At 34.3% G+C, this 20,335-nt stretch overlaps 2 protein-coding genes and 1 pseudogene across 2 annotated transcripts; all 3 read left to right on the top strand.

Annotated features, from left to right (window-relative positions):
• The first annotated feature begins 3,269 nt into the window (after window positions 1–3,269).
• Window positions 3,270–4,389, top strand: LOC133189310 (uncharacterized). Its single transcript, XM_061324704.1, has 2 exons — window positions 3,270–3,708; window positions 3,962–4,389. The coding sequence occupies exons 1-2, from the start codon at window positions 3,270–3,272 to the stop codon at window positions 4,387–4,389; spliced, it is 867 nt and encodes a 288-aa protein (XP_061180688.1).
• A 2,804-nt stretch (window positions 4,390–7,193) lies between these two features.
• LOC133189309 (caprin-2-like) lies at window positions 7,194–8,213 on the top strand. Its single transcript, XM_061324703.1, has 2 exons — window positions 7,194–7,527; window positions 7,779–8,213. Exons 1-2 carry the CDS (start codon window positions 7,194–7,196, stop codon window positions 8,204–8,206), a joined length of 762 nt encoding a protein of 253 aa, XP_061180687.1. The 3' UTR covers window positions 8,207–8,213.
• Window positions 8,214–16,673: 8,460 nt separating this feature from the next.
• LOC133189308 (complement C1q tumor necrosis factor-related protein 7-like) lies at window positions 16,674–17,440 on the top strand (annotated as a pseudogene).
• The last annotated feature ends 2,895 nt before the right edge of the window (window positions 17,441–20,335 follow it).

The following is a 20,335-nucleotide window of genomic DNA, read 5'->3' as shown; positions in this document are numbered from 1 at the left end:
TCAGTTTTTGATTCTCAGCGCAGTTAACAGGTTAAGTTGCAAGCGTTAATTCCTGCAGTAATAAACATTTAGTTTAATGTAACCTACATGAAATATTCTCTGAAACTTTTCGAGGAGATTGGGAACATGAAGAGTTTTGGCCTCCAAATTACAGTGTTTATTTTACACTGTACGATAGGAATACGAAGAAAAGGATTATGGGAATTGGGGCAAAAGGATAGGAAAAGCCACTCCTTCTTTCCTCACCCAGAAAAGGGGGGGGGGGACAGGGATGGGGTAATCGTAATCGAGTAATCGTAATCGATTGTAATGATTACTGCTTTTCAAGTAATCGACAGTAATCTGTAATCGAAGAGATTTTCGATTACTTGTAATCGTAATTTAATCGATTACAGCTAAAATTTTCAATGTAATTATAATTACTTTTTCGATTACTTTCGATTATTTATACATAAATGGATGTTATTTTGGAGAATTAATTCCAGTCAATCACACATAAATATCAAATATAAACCACCTAGTGTAATGTTTGGATTTCCTAACTTTTCTTATCATAAGTTTAATAATGTTCTCAATGAAATTTGCATTATAGACCTACTGGTCTAGTATTAAATAATTCAGAAGTATATTTCAACCATTTATTAATAAAATATACAGATTTTTCGTGTGCATTTTACATTTGACCCACTGTCCTCTTGCTGCATGTCCTTTTTCATATTTCAGATGTTGAAAAACTTTGTCTTGTGATAGAAAATTATAAATAGCAAAAACAGATTTAAGTGCTGTATTAAATATAAATAATTTGGTAAATAAACTACATAGTACTTGAAAAAAAAAGATGGAAATACTTATTCATATCTGAAAATGTTTAAACAACTTCAAACTTGTGTTTTAGTAACTTTAAAATTTGGAAAATCATTCTCATGTTTTCATTCAAAATTGTAAGGTTGCTTTTATATCAGTGAGGGGTTATATATAAGTGCCTGTAAGAGAGGGAGTAAGTGTCACTGTGTTTGCTTATCTTAATTGGCTGATTAATTGACTGAGACATATCCCTGATTGCAGATAATGAGGTGTAAACTGTGAACTACCTTGTGTTTAACTATCATTCCATTGAAGACAAACAATATTATTAAAAGAATTAATACCTCTCAAAACACTTATTTCAATACAGAATGAAACTGTGTTACATGTATTAGTTAAATTACTTAAAGACACATTTAATTTACATGTTAATTACTAAGAGTTCGTTCTAATTTACTTATTTTTTTGAAAAAGACACGTACAGGAATGTTTAATGTGTACTGTCAACATACGGACAGCCCAAATACTTCTAATGAAGTAATTCACAATAAAATATTAAATAATTTTTTCAACAAGTTAATAAATATGGAGGTACAGATCTAAGGTTGAAAGGAATAATTAATTCCTTGGCATATTTTATTGTAGGTATCATGTCTCCTCTTTCCATGGTAGAAAATCCCTCATTAGGGATTTAGTGAGAATGTTAGCCAGAATAAAACCTTAAAAGAATCTGCACTGAAACTGCAGGAACACATTCAAACTTCAGTGGATAACATCAAGATTTACCATTTAAATATTGCTTTGATATTTGAAGGGATAAAAACTTGGAAGTAATCGATTATTAATCGATTACATCTTCCACAGTAATCGATTACAATCGATTACAGGACAAAAATGAGTGTAATCGATTAATAATCGATTACACAAAATTCCTTTTACATTTTTCAGTAATCGTGCCCATCCCTGGAGGAGGAGAGTCAGAGCTAGAAGAGAAGCTAAAGGAAGAAAGGAAGTTAAGAATAAAAAAGTACAAGGATGAAAGAATGAGAAGAGAAGTTGGGAAGAGGGAGAAAGAGGTAGACTCCATAAAAAACAACATGATTTTGACTTTAGGTGAAACTGTCAGGGTGGGGTGTGGCGGTGAGTCTACCCAAGGCATTGAGAACTGCATCGCAGAAATCGGTAAACCAGACCACTGTGTTGTAACTTCTTTCTTCTAGTGATTAAATTTATAGTATATGATGTATTTTAACAAGAATACAATGCACCATTGTACAGATACACGTATCTTTTTTAAGTATATGCTCTATAACAAGATGTGTTAGTGAAGCACTGATATGGCAGCTCATGACGAAGGCTAAATTTTCTCAAATGCAAGTCAAACTCCAAGGTCAAGGTCAAGGGATCAAAAATGTTTTATACCCAAAGAAAGGACTTGTCATAAGGAATATCTGTGAAATATCAAAGCCCTAGCGCCAACTGCTCAAAAGTTATGGCCAAGGTTAAAGTTTTTCAAAATTAGGTCAAACTCAAAGGTCAAGGAAAAAAGGTCAAAACTGTTGGTACCCAAGGGAAGGTCTTGTCACAAGGAATACACAAGTGAAATATGAAAACCCTAGCACCAACTATTCAAAACTTATGGCCAAGGCTAAAGTTTTTCAAAAGTAGATCAAACTCCAAGGTCAAAGTGAAAGGGTCATAATAAATGGTACCCGAAGGAAGGTCTTGTCTCAAGGAATACACCTGTGAAATATGATAGCCCTAGCCTTCCAAAGTTATGGCCAAGGTTAAAGTTTTTCAACAGTAGGTCAAACTCAAAGGTCAAGGTCAGAGGGTCAAAATTGTTCATACACAAGGAAAGGCCTTGTCACAGGGAATATACATGTTAAGTATGAAAGCCCTAGCACCAATTGTTCGAAAGTTATAGCAAAGGTTAAAGTTTGGAGAAATTTGCAAAAGTGGTCAAACTCCGGGGTCAAGGTCTGGAGGTCAAATATGTTGGTACCCTAAGAAAGGACTTGTCGTGCACAAGGAATACACATATGAAATATGGAAGCCATACATGTAGCCCCAACCAATCAAAAGTAAAGGGCAAGGTTAAAGTTTTCAAACAGATAAACAGACAGACGGACGGACAGAGCTAAAACTATATGCCCCGAATCCTCTATTACGGGGACATAAAAATAACAGTACAATTATCAATAATTCAGTAAAAGTTTGATTTTGATTTGTATCACAAGAAAGTTTGGATATCATTAATCTTTTTTTCGCTTGGTAATGTTTCTTTCGGTTTATCTGGATTTGGTTTCGTTTCGATTTCTTTCTAAACTTAAGCTCTTTGTTACGTGTATGGTCTTAAATTTGGTAGGACAGTGTAATCACTACAGTAGAAGTCCTTTTATCTTATCAGTCATCTCCAGACTAATACAATACAAAGGATTTAAGAAGAAAGCGAGAACGATAAAATGGATGTCACTATGTTTCTGTTTTTAATAACATTAACTGTTCATTTTTCTGCAAGTCATGTGACCAGCTCTGAAAACGATGATTGGCAGACGACAATGGAAGCCCGCCTATCTATTTTGGAGAGGAATCTGCAGCAGTACATGAAAATCAATGATCAACTTCTGGAGGAAAATCAGGCTCTAAAGAAACTGGTTGGAGACAATAACAGGAAATACACTGAGTTCTCTTTAAAGATGAAAAGTCTTGAAAGAACTATCAGTGGTATTCAGAACAACCGGAAGAATGTCCAAATACGTCCCCAGACAACAGATCTCCCGAAAAGTGTTAATAATAACCAGAATGGTCTACAAACAGAACTCAATATAAATCGAACAAGGAATAACGGAATAGATCAACAGTTTACCACCAATGTGACCAAAGAGCCAAGAAAAAGAATAGGTAGGCCGAATTACGGAATATTCTTTTTAGAGACTTGATTTGATCAGTTGACTTTCTATATCAATATGAATGCTTGTATAATTGTCTGTTGGACTTCAAAATGAAAACACGTTTTCTAAAACATAATTATTTAGATGTTTTTTTTTTTACATAAATAATCATTGTGTTTGATATAATGTTCATTCTTACCTTTTGTTCAAATAACAAGAACTTAAGTTTTACTCTCAAAATTGTTTTTTTTTTATTTACCTAGTTCCACCAACCCCCGATTCTGCAACTGAGAACATAGCTTTCCATGCCTACCTGTCTACAGATACAGCTTCTGGTCTTCGTCAACATCATACATTAATTTTTGACACAGTCAAGGTCAACAAAGGTCAAGGATATCACAAGGACGATGGTATATTTATCTTGCCAAGATCCGGAGTTTATGTCTTTGCATGGACCGTTGCAGTTCAAACCAGCGGTTGGGCCTCTGTAGAGATTGTCGTCAACGGACAAATTGCTGGATCGACATTTGCAGATGGCGATGGTACATCCTGGGCTGAAGGAGCTGGTTTCATAATTGTAGAAGGGAAAGTCGGAGATCATGTTTACCTTCGTATGCATGAAAACGGAAATGGCGTGGTAAGCAGCAATGGCAGAGCACGAACGTCTTTCTCGGGATGGCGTCTCTTTTAATGTTTTATCGTTTTGGAATAAACTCATGTTGATATAACATGTCTGTTGATTATGATAGTTCATTATATGCATTTGATTTATTTATCGTTCATAGTTTTTCGTCCTTTGCAAAATTATTTCACTCATATGAAACGTCAACAGATACGGATGAAGAGCTTTTACTTAGCATTCAGGGTTCATTGAGCAGCGACGGTTATTTAATTAGCAAGGACTTGGTTCTTAAGATCTTATCCGGAGGGCCTGTAACTTTCACTTCAACACGCAGAGCGCTTGGCAAAGGAACAGTTGCTTCCTATTTTTTTTTTTTAAAATTGACTAAAAGTAAAGTATGTTGCCGCATGGGCTTGAAATCATGACTTCCGAGCAAAAATATCTCAGGTCCTGAAATTAGGTGTTTCAAAGTTGGTTTGCAGAACAGGTATAACGATAGCTTTTTCACTTCCTGTGTCCTCCCTTTTTTTAAAGTTGATTATATTTAATTTATTCATTTTCATCATCAATTCTATGGGTGGTTACTTTTTTGTTTTTGCATTGACACCTCAGAATCTTATACATATTTCTGCCCCAGGGCAATAGTTAGCTATTTTTCCCGTGCCTGGTGACACATAAGCACCACAGACGTATTCACTTATCCCTATAAGCTGCTGCTAGATGCTCTTGCTACATTCCACGAGCGCCATCCAGCATCTACTCTCTGCCGTTTTAATGTGCGGAGGCATGTTGTTTTTGATCGTTTACCTCTTCCTTCTGATGCCCATGTTAGTACGATGTTACAGTCACTGGTTCTTGTCTCATCAGTGTCTGTTCAATATACTACCATCTTCTTCTTACTTCCACCGGTCACGGTAACCTAGTGGTAGGGCGCTTGCTTCGTGATCGGGAGGCCCGGGTTCAATTCTCGTTCGCCGCGTCTCGGCTGATCTAAGATCTAACATAGTTAGTGACTGTTCCTTTGCCAAGCGTCCGATATTAGAAGTGAAAGTCACGTGTCTTTCGAATGAAACCTTAAAAACCGCGATTCCTGTCACGGTAGGCGTTGGCACGATAAAGAAGCCTCACTGCTCAATGGTCCTAAGTGCCGAGTATAGGTCTAAATTTGAACCCCTTCACCGGTATATGGTGACGTCGCTATATAAGTGAAAACTTCTTGGATGGGATATAAACAACTATCAATCAACAATAATTCTGCTTTCCTCCTCACCTATTTGTTTCATATTTGTTCTCTGTAACAGATCTTTACTTCGAATTCTCACTCGATCTTCCCATTTTATCTTTATTATGCTCTTTGAGCATTTGTTCTGGAATGTGTGTATCTGGCCTTTATTCCTTTTAAAGTAATTTTTGAAATAGCATGTAAGTACATTTCTTTTAAAGATACATTCTTTCATTTCATCTTGTTATCTTCTCTTCCATATAAAACGCCAATATTACAAGCGTTTTGAATAGTTTAATTTAGTTTTTCTTTTAATATTATTGCTGATCCATTTTTCTTACTGTTAAGTATAGTAACTGTGTTTCAGGCTTCTGAGAGTTTGTATTTAGTGTTTCCCAGTATTCCTCTTAAGTCTGTAAATGAGTCTACTTCTACTACCGTATTTAATTCTCTCATTTATTGTATATATTCTCCTCGTCTGTAGAATTTATTTTCATCACTTCTGTTTTCCCAAAATTAACTCTGAATCCCATTCTTTCTGCTTCTTTCATTAATGTTTTGTTTTTTTCTTTTGTCGGTGCCTTTTCGTTGCCGTTAAAAATCCACCGCGTCTTGGTTTCTCCATTCTGTACAGACCTCCTAAATATTCAAGTTCAACGCTATCAGAAATTAAAATCAGACATGTTACAACCTTGTCTCACTCTTGTTTTCTCATTGAATTAATTCTAAATCTCCCCTTTTTTAATATCAAAGTACATGTGAAATAGTTATTAAACACTTTTATGATAATGTTGACATGTTCATTATAACATATTTCCACAGGTGATGAAAATTTTTAGCATATGATTATTTTAACAAATAAAAACACCATTGTACAGATACGAGATCTATCATTGTTAAATGTAAGTATATAGTTGCTTACTACACTTTTTCCTGCCTGTATCATTAGTGTTCAGGAGATTTTCAAAAACTTATTATCTGACCGAATTCCGACCTTGTCTAACATTATTATGACGAACATCAAATCATCAATAGAAATTACTAGTACTATATTTCTAGTAAAAATGATTAATCTTTTACACAAAGAATGTATAAGAGTTCAAGCAATCATATCTTTGACATAATTTTCGTTTCATATGACACTAAGCATGTTTTTACTCACAGTTAGCATTAAGAATAGAAACGATAATGAACGAGTATATGTCTCCCCCGAATTTTCAAACATCCGTATCTATGGCAATTGCCAAAGCGTTAATATCATGATTTTTTTAAAAATATTTTTAATCAGAAAATTCAACAAGGGTATACATTTTTACTTGTAATTTTCATTCATTTCCATTAATAAATAAATGAAATACAAGAAAATTCCACGAACTTTTGGATCAATCCTCGTATATGCTCTGCGATAAAAATTGTAAATATTTGTTACATGCAAGGTCTTAGATTTGGAAGGACAGTGTGTCTTCACTACAATAGAAGTCCTCTTATCTTATCAGTCTTCTCAATACTTATACAACACATAAGGTTACGTAAGAAGAAGACGAAAACGACAAAATGGACGCCACTAGGTTTCTTTTTTTAAATAACATTCACTTTCCATTTTTCTGCAAGTCAAGTGACCAACTCTGAAAACAGTGATTGGCAGACGACAATGGAATCCCGCCTATCTATTCTGGAGAGGAATCTACAGCAGTACATGAAAATCAATGATAAACTCTTCGAGGAAAATCAGGCTCTAAAGAAACTAGTGGAAGACAACAACAGACGGAACATTGAGTTGTCGTTAAAGGTTGAGAATCTCGAAAGAACTATCAGTGATATTCAGAACAATCGGAAGGATGTCCAAATACGTCCCCAGACAACAAATCTCTCAAAAAGTGTTAATGGTAGTCAGAATGACCTACGAACAGAACTTATTAAAGATCGAACAAGGAATTACGGGATAGATCAACAGTTTGCCACAGAAAAGTCAAGAAAAAGGATAGGTAGGCTTATTGTAAACTGAATTTCGGAATATCTTAATCGATGGTTTGATTTGATCAATAGACTTTCTATATGAATCTGAATGCTTGTATAATTTTCTGTTGAATTTAAAAAATCAAAACATTTATGGATTGTAATATTTCAAAATAAAAAAATAATTTTGTTTCATATAATGTTCATTCTTACCTTGTGTATCAACTTAGCAATTTTTAAAGTTTTAAACTCAAAATTATATTTTGTTTCATTTATTTAGTTTCACGAACCCCTGATTCTACCACAGAGAACATAGCTTTCCATGCCTACATGTCTACAAACACAGCTTCAGGACTTCGCCAACATCACACATTAGTTTTTGACATAGTCATGGTCAACAAAGGTCATGGTTATCACAAAGAAGATGGTATATTTATCTTACCGATATCAGGAGTTTATGTCTTTACATGGACCGTTGCAGTTATAGACAATGCTTGGGTCACTGTAGAGATAGTCGCCAATGGACAAATAGCTGGATCGACATTTGCAGATGGTGATGGTACGGGATTTGATGCAGGCACTGGTCTCATTGTTGTGGAAGGAAACGCAGGAGATCATGTCTATATTCGTGTTCATGAAACCGGCCTTGGTGTGATAAGCAGCACTGGCAGATCACGAACATCTTTCTCGGGGTGGCGCCTCTTTTGATACACGTTTCGTGTTTTTTGTAAAATAAAAGTCATTTGAAGCATTCAAATTTTTTTCCTGCTAATTAAATGCTCATAAATTCCCTGAAAGCATTTATATCTTTCCATAATAAGTGTGTTTTGTATAAGAGTCAGCAAACGATATTCTGCATAAAAGTGCAGATCTGCAAAGTATTCTTCTTTCTTTGACAAATGAGACATCATTAAAAAGTTGGCATAACAAAATACAAGTAACATTATCTTAAATATCAAAAAAAAGTATCGTGATTAAAAATGATATGCTCAATAATTTTGCACAATTTTAACCATGCAATTTAAGTTAAAAAGGGTTGATATATATATATATATATATATATATATATATATATATATATATATATATATATATATATATATATATATATATATATATGTGATGACCACCCTTATGTGCATTGTGACGTTATCGAGAGAACGAGCGCTAAAGTTGACGTCATAAATGTTTGCCGAATTTTGCAAAAAAATGTGCAGCGTGAAGATGCATCATTAAATAAAGTCTTTCTTTATAAAGTAGATGCATAGACTAGACAACATATTGAGTAGTCATGTAGTCATGAGTGACTTGAACTATTAAAGCCTACTTTTTAGGATTTTTGAACAAAAAAATATTTTTTTTGTAAAGATTAGTTACTAGCAAACTGAAGGTGAAAATCTTATGAAGTAGCAAATGCATAATCTTCGCCCTTGTTTACATTTTCAAGGAGCATTTTTTTAACTTCTAAAACATATATATGGGGAGAATATATATTCATTTGTATACTAAATAACATCATGTACCAAAAATCAAAAACAAGATTGAAGGAACCCCGGGGGGGGGGGGGGAGGGTCACCGGAATATAATTTATCAGTACATATAATAATTTAACAGAGCTATTTACAGTTGTGCCTCCTCGGTATAGTTTTGTAAGTTTATACTGTATCAAATGAAAAAAAAGTTTTGTTATTACTTGTCAAATATCCCCGTTTTGTACTATTCTGCTCGTCAAGAACCCTCCTCCCCCACCCCACCCCCTAAAAAAAAGTTGCTTCCTACGTACCTGAAATAATCTACATGGATGTTAACATGTACCGCTATTAAAGAGAAGTAACCTGCATTATAATTGTTTATTTGTACTTGGCAACAGGAAGCGTTCAGTATTCACCACTTCCTCCAAAGATTTTTAGAGGGGAAAATATAAACTGTTGTTTTTTTTAATTCTATAAAATAGTTGTTAAAAATAGAGTTTAAAACAAACTGATTTTTAAAAAGTTTTTACCTAGTTCATACTCTGAAAGGAATAATTTTGCAACATTAAGAAATTTTTTGAATCCTTCGATCAGTTAAAGACAACACAACCTTTTTGGGAAAAGATGAAAAATTATCATAAAATTGAAATCATTTAGACTCTAAATTGTGTTGTATCCTAATTTTTTTTTTTAGATAATACTAGGGTAGGTAAAAGCAAACTATAACTTTGATGAGGTCGTAGATAAAATTAATTAAGTGCTCAGGCCCGTAGGAAGCATTTTCAGTTGGAGGCACTATCAACTACCAAAATTTCCTTGACAAGCCAAAAAAAGGTCAGCAGACATTTTTATTGAGGGGGAGGGGGGGCACAAGCATATAGTAGGGATGTTTTCTATAGTGTTCTATAAATCGGCAAAAATATTGGGGGGAGGGGGGAGGGCACGCCCCCCCCCCCCCCACCCCGGTTCCTACGGCCATGATGCTGTTGATTCAAATAAACTTGAAACTGATGTGATATTCAGCATGTGGCTATTTACTCTATTTAAGCTATTTTAATGTGTCATTTAATCGACCAATCAAACCACAACTGTACAATTTTATTAGAAACTTCTTGGAGTTAGCGTGCTTTCGGGTTATTTTCCTCCTTCTACCTTGCAACCACAGCAAAGTGAAGTTTATTCTGAATTATGCCGAAAAGCATGATCTCGCTTAGCCAGCAGGAAGTAGACATGTAGTGGGATTAACACCATTCAAGGCTGTTTGTACAACCCGCTGCACCCTTCTCTACAGATTTGCGACAAGTGCATTATACACTGGACTATTCTTATGCACTTTCAATTCTGCACCACATACATGTATGCCAAATTGACCTATTATGTTTTGCAGTACATATTTGGCCATGCATGGTATACTTAGTGCGCACATGTAATTCTCATTCTCTCTCAAAAAAGAGGATTGTTTCAATACTGCATTTTTGCACGAATTGTCTCATGCCAGGGTCGAAACGCATTTTAGCTCTCTCCATAATTAATGTGAGAGGATCGTTCATTTTGATCATTGTTTCTGATGATGTATTTCACGGAAAACTTAGATAAGGCGAAATCGGGTTTTATTTAAACGTGTATAGTTGTGACAATGCTTCAGATGTCATTTCTTTAGAATATAAAAGAAGTATGTCACTCCAGAAAGAGGGGTGCACGAAACGCGTGCCTTATGGAGAAAGTAGCAGAAATCACACTCGATCCCATGACTGGTCTCTAAATTTTTAAAAACTGATAATTATTTATTCATTAAAAATATGGACCCCAACCACATTGTAAATTCCGAATTCACTTCTGGTTATGCATTTTTATCTGCATAGCTGAAACAAATACACATGTAGGTCAGGCCATCTTTAAAAAATTGTTTGGTTGCCCTCTCCCGATCGACTGACTAAAAATGGCCCGACTCAAAACTTTTTTTTAACATTCCAGGGCACGATATTTTCTTTTCGTTTTATTCCTCATCCCGTCAACAAATATGATGAAGTTTTCTGGAAAGAAGATTTTTCCACCTCCCTACCGACCCAATAACTTTATCCTGAGTCGGGAGAGGGCAAGCAAACATTATTTTTAAGATGGCCTCAGGTTTTAATTGTGACTTAATTTTAGCAAAGTTGTTCTATATTCAAGCAGGAATAAACACGTCAATTATTTTTCAAAAAATTAATTATTCCATTCCTGAAAACAGGTATTAGTTTATATGGAGAATATAATGACTTGCTATCAGTCAAAAACTTTACTTCGTATGCAAGTCCTGTACCTTGATAAATGTTGGTGGATGTTGGAATTGCTTTAATAAGGAAAATATAAGGACGGAGAGAAGTTGATTTCTTTGTGAGCTTGCTATCTACTACAAGGAAGAGCGCCATGTTTAAGAAATGCACATTTTCAGCAGATAAGGAGGGGAGGGGGCTTCCTTCCGTTTACGGGAAAACGAAGTTCTGTGCCAAAAGTTTCACTACGTAAAAATTATATTACAGCGATCTGTATTATTTGCGCCTATAATACAGTCTTTCTTCAGCAAATCTTGTTCATCTGTTCCCTGTTATAAGTGTAGTGGCGGCTAGAGAGGATGATTTCTTTACTAAGCTCTTCGGGTCATTTGTGCGAAAATAACAGAAAGATGCAATCGAATCTGCTCCTCAAAACTGCTTCAAAAAAGAATAAATTCCGGAACATAATAATCATCATTTAAATAAAACAACAGGGCAGAAAGTATTTTAAACGAACGGCTAGATTTAATTTATATGTGAAATAATATATATTGTATCTCTCTCTCTCTCTCTCTGGAAAATGGTGGGGGCCGTTTGTTATCAGAATCCCCGTTATTATAGCAGACATATTTTTTGTTTTCATACGAAGCCGAATTAAATCAAAATCTTATACTTGAGAAGCAGAAAACACTTTCTGTGGCTTTACACATTTAGATATATCGACGACGTATTATCAATTAGCAACAGTTACTTTCATGCATATGTCGACACGATACATCCTGAAATTGTCAAACTATCGATCATAAAATGCCGCAATAAAACTTCTGAAACAAAAAAGCATACAAACAATTAATTTGATCTGACCTGTGTAAGCTTTTTCTTGGAGGGTGGGGGTTGGGGGGGGGTTGCATAAAAGCCTCTAGTATTAGATGAATCTGAGTTTTCCGCCGAGATGTTACAATTATAGACCATATAAAGGCACAATAAAATTGCCCCCCCCCCCCAAAAAAAAAAAAGAAAAAGAAATTGAAGAATAAGCTGAAAAAAAAGATAAAAAATAAATTAAAAAAAAGAAAGAAACAAAACAAAATATCTCTTGTCTGGGATCTCTTTTTAAGGGGGGGGGGGGGGGGTTATAGAAGCCTGAATTTTCTTCTGAAAGCGCCGCCCTACACTACACTGTCATTGAGATAGGAAGTGAATTAAAGTTATTTGGACATTAGTTTCATTAGAAGATCGTTACCGATACACATTATATTGAAATTAATTTTATTTAAAAAGTACATATTTACAACAATTCTTAAACTAACATAACTGCCCTATTTGAAGAAAAATTAATATAGAAAGCGCAAAGAAATTAACTTTTTAAGGATACCCACTTCTGCCCCAGCCCGGGGTTGACCTCTCGACATACGGAATCTGTCTCCTAGTACAGGAACAGATAGCGCGCTAGACCGCTCGGCCATCTAGGCAAGTCAAAAAACTTGCTTTCAATTGAAATGGAATCCTCGCGGCGCCGCCCTACACTACACGGTCATTGAGAATGGATGTGAATTACAGTTATTTGGACATCAGTTTTATGGGAGGATCGTTACCGATACACATTGTAATGAAATTAATTTTATTTATAAAACACATTTTTACAACAATTCTTAAACTAACATAAATGTCCTGTTCTCCAGATGAGGGACCAGGTTAAAGTTTTTGGAGCAGGTTCATTCTAAAGTAATTATTTGCCGTACCTTAACCAAACTTGCGTGAAAGTTACATCTAAAGATGCACACTACCAGACTTGTTCCGGATGCTGGATTTGACCTACATTTTCCAGTAAGAAACCCGGTTATAGTTTTTGGCGCAGGTCCATTACGAAGAAACTATAGTGCTTATCTGAACCAAACTTGCATGGATGATGCATCAAGGGATAAACACTCTCAAACTTGCTTTAAATGCTAGATTTGAATTACATTTACTGGATAAGTGACTTGTTTGAAGTTTTTGAAGTCCATTCCCAAGTAACTGCAAGTCCTATCAGATCAAAATTGCATAAATATTGCATCTTGGGATTCACACTAAACTAGATTATTACTTTAATGTTGGACTTTGCCATGCTTAAAGGTAACATTCTTTGAGATGAATTTTGTGATATCTGATTACCTATATTTTAATAAATGAGAGAACACTTCAAAGTCAAAATTATAATTATGTGAATAGTAATTTATAACCTGAAATAATCCTCCAATCACGTGTTTCTCCTTTTTAACAATATAGACCCACCACTTTCAAATTGTCTGGAAATTAATATATCTTTTAAGATTTAGAAGGAACATTCTTTTACAAGAAAAACAATGCCAAATTTGCAATATTTCATTGAAAAATAAAAATAAAATTATGATCAATTAAGAGAACGCAAGTCGATTGTCTAACCTTAACATGATGAGGATGATAGTAATTTCTATGAATATCAAGTCTTCTTAAAATTTGCATTTTAGATTTAAAAAGTAAATGCTATTAAAAAAAAAGACGATATCAAATTTGCCACATTTCATTAAAAGTTTAAAAAAAGTATGGTCAATACACGGGTATGTTAAGGCTGCATGCACTCAGATCTCCTATTGCCTATACAGTATGACGTCATAGTAAGCTGTATGACGTGAATTTTAGAGAAAATGATTTCATAATATCTATATTTAAAGTTTAATTTCAGGTCCAAGAAGTGAACAGGATCATTCTAAAGAAACAATATAGACTAAATCTTGTCTTATTTGGGAGGTATAAATAGCTTAGTATTTTTCACGGGAGTTAAATACCAAACCCATGACGTCATAACTATTGATCAAATATTTGCCGAGTGAAAATTAAACGTGACGAGAATTCATGTAAACAAATATATGAAATGGGAGATTTAAAGCATATACAGTGAATGTCATGTGTGATTCATAAGGAATTAAAGATTAAGAATCAGGTACGTTGATTTATACGTATCATGTTTTCTTATAATGAATACAGGCAGTGTCATGAAATCCCGATCAGCCTTTCCTCTGTCGTTCGAACAACAAATTAAAGATGCAAAAGTTCAACACTACCCCGCATACTTTGAAACATATTTTTTGTTTGTATCGAAAGCTTTATTCTATAGTACTTGGAAAGTGCTGCTAGAATCGTGTGGTTAACATGAATTGATGACAATTCCTTGATCGTATGTACAAAATGTTAAAATTTTGGCAAGGTTTCATGCGAAATTTTGGAATAAGTTTTTCTGTGTCGGAAGAGTAGGATTCTTGCAGCACTTTTCATGGCCCATTGATGTATTTTCACAAAAAGAAATAAATTATCACCGGGGTAGTGTTGAACTTTTCACTTTTTTGTTAAGGCAATTTTTCTATTTATAGACGTCAAGTGATGACGTCGTAGTGGAGTGCTTCTTTTAGCCTAAGACTCAATGACGTCTATACAATGGATAATAATAGTAAATGTTTTATCTATGACTTTCCGATTTATCAATGTTACATTTTACGAAAAAAATCTGGGTACTGCCTTAATATACCTGCGTAAAGAGAACATACCGATATCAATTGACTGACCTTAACATCATTATTGATGTTTGGAATGAAAATTCAAGTCTTCTTAAAATATCTGAAACCTTATTTTTTAAAATTCTAAATCAGAGTATAATTGTAAAAATTCTTGATTTTTTCCGACTTTTAATTTTTGTTATCAATTGGATTGCATTTTTAAGTTTGTACCAAAGTGCTCAGAGGTATTTCTCATAATTCTGTAACTTTAAAATAAAATATGGCTCATAATCTTCATTTAACTCTATTTTTATACATTTCAGGTTGCATGTATTCGAAAATCACATTTAAATGTCCCAAACATATGGTTCTGAAAGAAAAATAAGATTTCTTTAACTGAATAGATTCTGTACCCTACAAATGGAAGTCGCCTGGTCGCTGAAGTAAAAGGTTAAATAAAAATGTATATGACTCAAATAGCGAACAATTGTTTTTAATTAAAATTAATTAAAGTGTCAGCTAGAAACGATATTGAAATTGGGAAAAAGCAACAGCAATATATGTATAAAAACTGAGCATGTGCATGACGTAGTATTGCATTTATCTATATTTAAATAAAAGGTTAAGATAAGGCCCATCTACCAGCCAGCCAAATCCCAAATACTATTGCTTATCCATTTATAGAAGAAATAATCCTTCCAAAGTCTGAAATCATGAGAGTGTCATTGCATTACTGAGAACATATGATCAGCATCCCTCTTAGTAAGCAAGGCATCAAAAGAATGATAAGCGCGTAGAGTTCTTATACTACATGAAAGCCCAGCATAAAGATTTCAATGCACATTAAATTCTGCTCATATATATATGGAAGGCCAACAGGTCCAAATTTCCAACTCTGTAATTCTTAACATGTACACCTGTAAAACTTGATTTATAAATTGTTAATCATAATTTCACAAGTTTGGCTTTCCAGAAAACCTGAAATGACATCTTTTAGGTCTCAATTATGTCAAAGAATAAATAGTAGAAGAATGTTACTTCTTTTTAAGTTATTCTCCTGGGAATAATATTTACTTTGTTTATTTACAATTAGGGCTTTTGAGCACAAGTTAACAGCCTGTACTCATTTGTTTGGAGGAGGGCATCTATATTACAGTGTACTTGTAATATTATTCCTTTTTTCTCTTTCTATTGCAACCCCAAAGAAGATTTAAAGCACAAACAATTACATGTATTACCAAAACATTCTCTTGGTCTAATCATCTTAGCCATTGAAACACCATCCTCACAACGTCAGGACTCCTGTGTCAACTCGTTGTCCACGGCAACAAGCTGACACTGGACCCATGACTTTGTAGAGATTCAGATCCATCTGCAGGTGATTGTTTTTTTACTAATATTTTTCCGCATGATAGCGTTTCTATTTGTTCATCTGGACACGGTTTGTGATCGATTTCTTTCTAAACTGAAGCGCTTGTCACATGATTGATATTAGTTTCATTAAAAATAATGTGTTTTCACTATGTAGAAGTCACCTTATCCTATCAGTCAAGACTAATACAATACTTAGTATTACGCAAGGAGAAGCAGAGAACGACAAAATGAATGCCACTAGGTTTCTGTTTTTAATAACATTAACTTTTCATTTTTCTGCAAGTCATGTGCCCAACTCTGAAAACGATGATTGGCAGACGACAATGGCAGCCCGCCTATCATTTCTGGAGAGGCATTTACAGAAGTACATGAAAATCAATGATAAACTCCTTGTAGAAAATCATGTGCTAAAGACACTGGTGAAAGACAACGACAGACGAAACACTGACTTGTCGTTAAGTTGGAGAATCTTGAAAGAACTATCAATGCTATTCAGAAAAATCGGAAGGATGTGCAAATACGTCCACAAACAACAAATCTCTCGAAAAGTGGTAATGTTAGCATGAATGGCCTACGAACGGAACTAATAAAAAATCGAAAAAGGAATTACGTTATAGATCAACTGTTTGCCACCAACGTGACCAAAGAGCCAAGAAAAAGAATAGGTAGGCTGAATTTTGGAATATTCTATTCAGGGTTTTGATTTGATAAGTAGACTTTCAGTATCAATATGAATGCTTGTATAATTGTCTGTTGAATTTAAAAATGGAAACATACTAGGATTTCATTTTCATTAAAAAATAATCATTGTGTCTATATAATTACCATTCTCATCTTCTGTATTTCAGAATTCAAGTTTTACACTCAATTTGTACATGTAATTTGTTTTATTTCATTAGTTCCACCAACTCCTGATTCTGCAACAGAGAACATAGCTTTCCATGCCTACATGTCAACAAATACAGCTTCTGGTCTACGTCAACATCACACTTTAATCTTTGACACAGTGAAGGTCAACAAAGGTCAAGGTTATCATAAGGATGATGATATATTTATCTTACCGAGATCAGGAGTTTATGTCTTTGCATGGACCGTTGCAGTTCAAAACCATGAATGGGTCCCTGTAGAGATTGTCGTCAACGGACAAATTGCTGGATCGACATTTGCAGATAGCGACACTGGATCCTGGGATGAAGGAGCTGGTCTTATTATTGTAGAGGGGAACGTCGGAGATCATGTATATATTCGTATGCATGAAAATGGAGAGGTGGTGTTGTAAGCAGTAATGGCAGAGCACGAACGTCTTTCTCGGGATGGCGTCTTTTTTAATGTTTTAACGTTTTGGAATAAATTCATTGAAAGTACGTCTCTGCATATATATCCTCTGTTGTTTATGAGAGTTTGTTATATGCATTTGATTTATTTATTGTTCATAGGTTTTCGTCCCTTGCAAAATTAGTTCACTCATATGAGACGTTACCAGATACAGATTAAGAGCTTTTTCGCAGCATTCAAAATCCATTGAGAAGCGAGGGTTCCGTAACTGGCATGGACTGGGTTCCTAATATCTCATAAGAAAGACCTGCAACTTTCACTTCAACATACAGAGCGCTTGGCGAAAGAACATGTGCTTCTTATTTTACTATAGTAAATTTTGTTGCGGCAGGGGCTTTAACTCCTGAATTCCGGGAAAAAATATCTCCAGTCCTGAAATTAATTGTTGCAAAGTTGGTTTGCAGAACGGGTATAACACTAGACTTTCTACGTCCCGTGCCCTCTTATTTTTTTTAAAATTGATTACAACGAATCTCAATTTTATTGGTTATTGCATTTCGTTTTTGTTTTTGCAAGGTACATCTCAGAATCTTATAAATATTTTTGCCCCAGGGCAATTGCTAGCTATTTTCCCCTTGTCCGGTGACACATAGGCACATCAGACGTATGCACTCATTCCTATCTATTGCTAGATGCTCTTGCTACATTCCACGAGCGCCTTCTAGCATCTACCCTCTGCCGTTTTACTGTGCAGATCCCTGTCGGTTTTTTTTATCGCCCACGCTCTCCCCTGCTTTCTGATGCCCGGGCTATGTTACAGTCACTGGTTTTTGTGTCAGCGTCTGTTCAATATACTACCATCTTTAACTTAGTATAACCAGTAGCCTAGAGATATGGTATTCTCTTCGTGATCGGAAAGCTCGGGTTCGCGATTCTCGATTGTTGCGTCGCAACAAAACTAAGACCTAAACAGGTAGTGACTGTTCCTTCGTAAAGCATCCGGCATTAGAAATAAAAGTCACGGTTTTTAGGATTTAAGATACCTGTTCCTCATCCAGGGAGGCTAAGTCTTTAATTTTTTTTATTTAATTCAAAAGATTTAAAGTCATATATGGCGTATTTTCTTATAACTTCAGATTACCTAAAATTAAAAAGATCTTTCTATTTGTTTTATTACCTTATATAAAGATAGGAATTTCCTGTAAATTACAAAATTTAAATCAATCACATTTCAAAGACATTAGAAATTTAAAACAATGACCGATCTATTTACCGACTCCGCATTTAAATAACAGACACAGTTTAGTCAATTTAACTATGGAAACATGAGGTTATTCACGTTCAAAATCGGTGAAGATTTTAATTTGAACGTAAATAACATATATCATGTTTATCTACACCCAATCTCGTATTTTTATTTATTTTTTTTTTTTAGCTCAGATACGCCATATATAGCTTTAAGGTTCTTTTAAGTCTTATAAACAGTCTTGTAAAAAGTTGAAATATATATCCCATAAAAAATAAAGTATTTAACAAATAACATTATTTTAAAAAATCCAATTTCCTTTAAACTAGCCTTAGATACCAGTGTTTATTGGCATGATATGAAATAAGAATTGATTTATGGTGTTTTGCAATGATAGGAAACGCTTTATACACTTTGCATTATAAAATACTAGTAATTGAAGTAAATTGAAGGAACTAAAGTACGGCTTAAGTATAAAAATCAGGGAATTTTCTACAAATGCCTATATACCAATCCTAAAATATAGTTTTTGATCAAATTCCCATTAGATAACGCATGGTAGGTGTTTTTATTCGATTTCCTGAAAATACATTTGAGACTTACTTATTTTCCCTATATAATATGATTTGCATTAATGATGAAGTTTGAAGCATTTCCATGGGTAAATACACAATACTTTGAGAATTCAAGGACATTTTTGTTAGCATTTTCAATTATTCAACGCCTGATTTTACGAATCTGAGGATCGGACTACCTTACAAAAACGACTAGAGTGTTCCAAGGAACACATGGGTCGCCTGCTTTGTAGCTTCATTAAAGGTGTAAATAAATCTAAGAGTGGTCAGCTTTTTATTTCCTATAAGCATGATAGACAGATAGTTCATGCATTTGCCTGCATAGAAAAATGGCATCCATGGATAGTATAACTGCGATAGAATCTGACAATCAATGAAAATATGGTTCCATAATCCTCAAATGAGTAATTAAATTAAAATTAATAGAAAATTACATTTTATTAATACGCGTTTCCAACCCCCCCCCCCCAAAAAAAGAGAAAGATTTCAGTCTACCTTTTCTGCAATTGACAGTGTTGAATACCGATCCCGATGTATTTTTATGGTATTTAAATAGTTTGTGTGGTAACTGAATATCGTACATTTTCAAAGTACTTTTTCATGAGCTAAACGTGTTTCCAATTCAAAAGAGATTCAGTTTGTCTGTACTAAAATTCTAAGTCTACACGATCCATTGTGGAATACCGATCCCAATGTATTTTCATTGTATTTAAAAATATAAGTTTGTCTGGTAATTGTATATCATACGGTTTCAAAGTACACTATCGTGAGCTAATAAACATGTATAAATGCTAATTATCTAAGCCCAGCCTCTCAAAATTCAAAAGTAATAAGTTTGATTAAACTGCCCGAGATATTTTTGCAAAGTTGGTCAAAGGTCAAAGTCAAGTGGATTGTAATGATGTTTTGCTGTAATGCTGTTTTTTTGTTTGTTTATATTGTCTTATGACAAACAGTGCACATGCTAAATAGCATAGACTTACCTCTTTAATGTCAAAAATATGCTGTATATCGGCATTAAGAACTATTTTGGAAAGGAGGTCAAAGGTCAAGAGGTCAAGAGGTCGGTAAAAGCAAAAGCCATAGAACCAAGGAAATATGTGCAAAATATCAAATCTATACCTCTTA

This window comes from Saccostrea echinata, unplaced genomic scaffold (genome assembly GCF_033153115.1).
Source record: "Saccostrea echinata isolate AGI-Se365-2 ecotype Australia unplaced genomic scaffold, CSIRO_AGI_Sech_v1 ptg000017l, whole genome shotgun sequence".
NCBI lineage: Eukaryota > Metazoa > Mollusca > Bivalvia > Ostreida > Ostreidae > Saccostrea > Saccostrea echinata.
The sequence above is the reverse complement of the archived record's forward strand: the minus strand, read 5'-3'. Positions and strand labels throughout refer to the sequence as shown.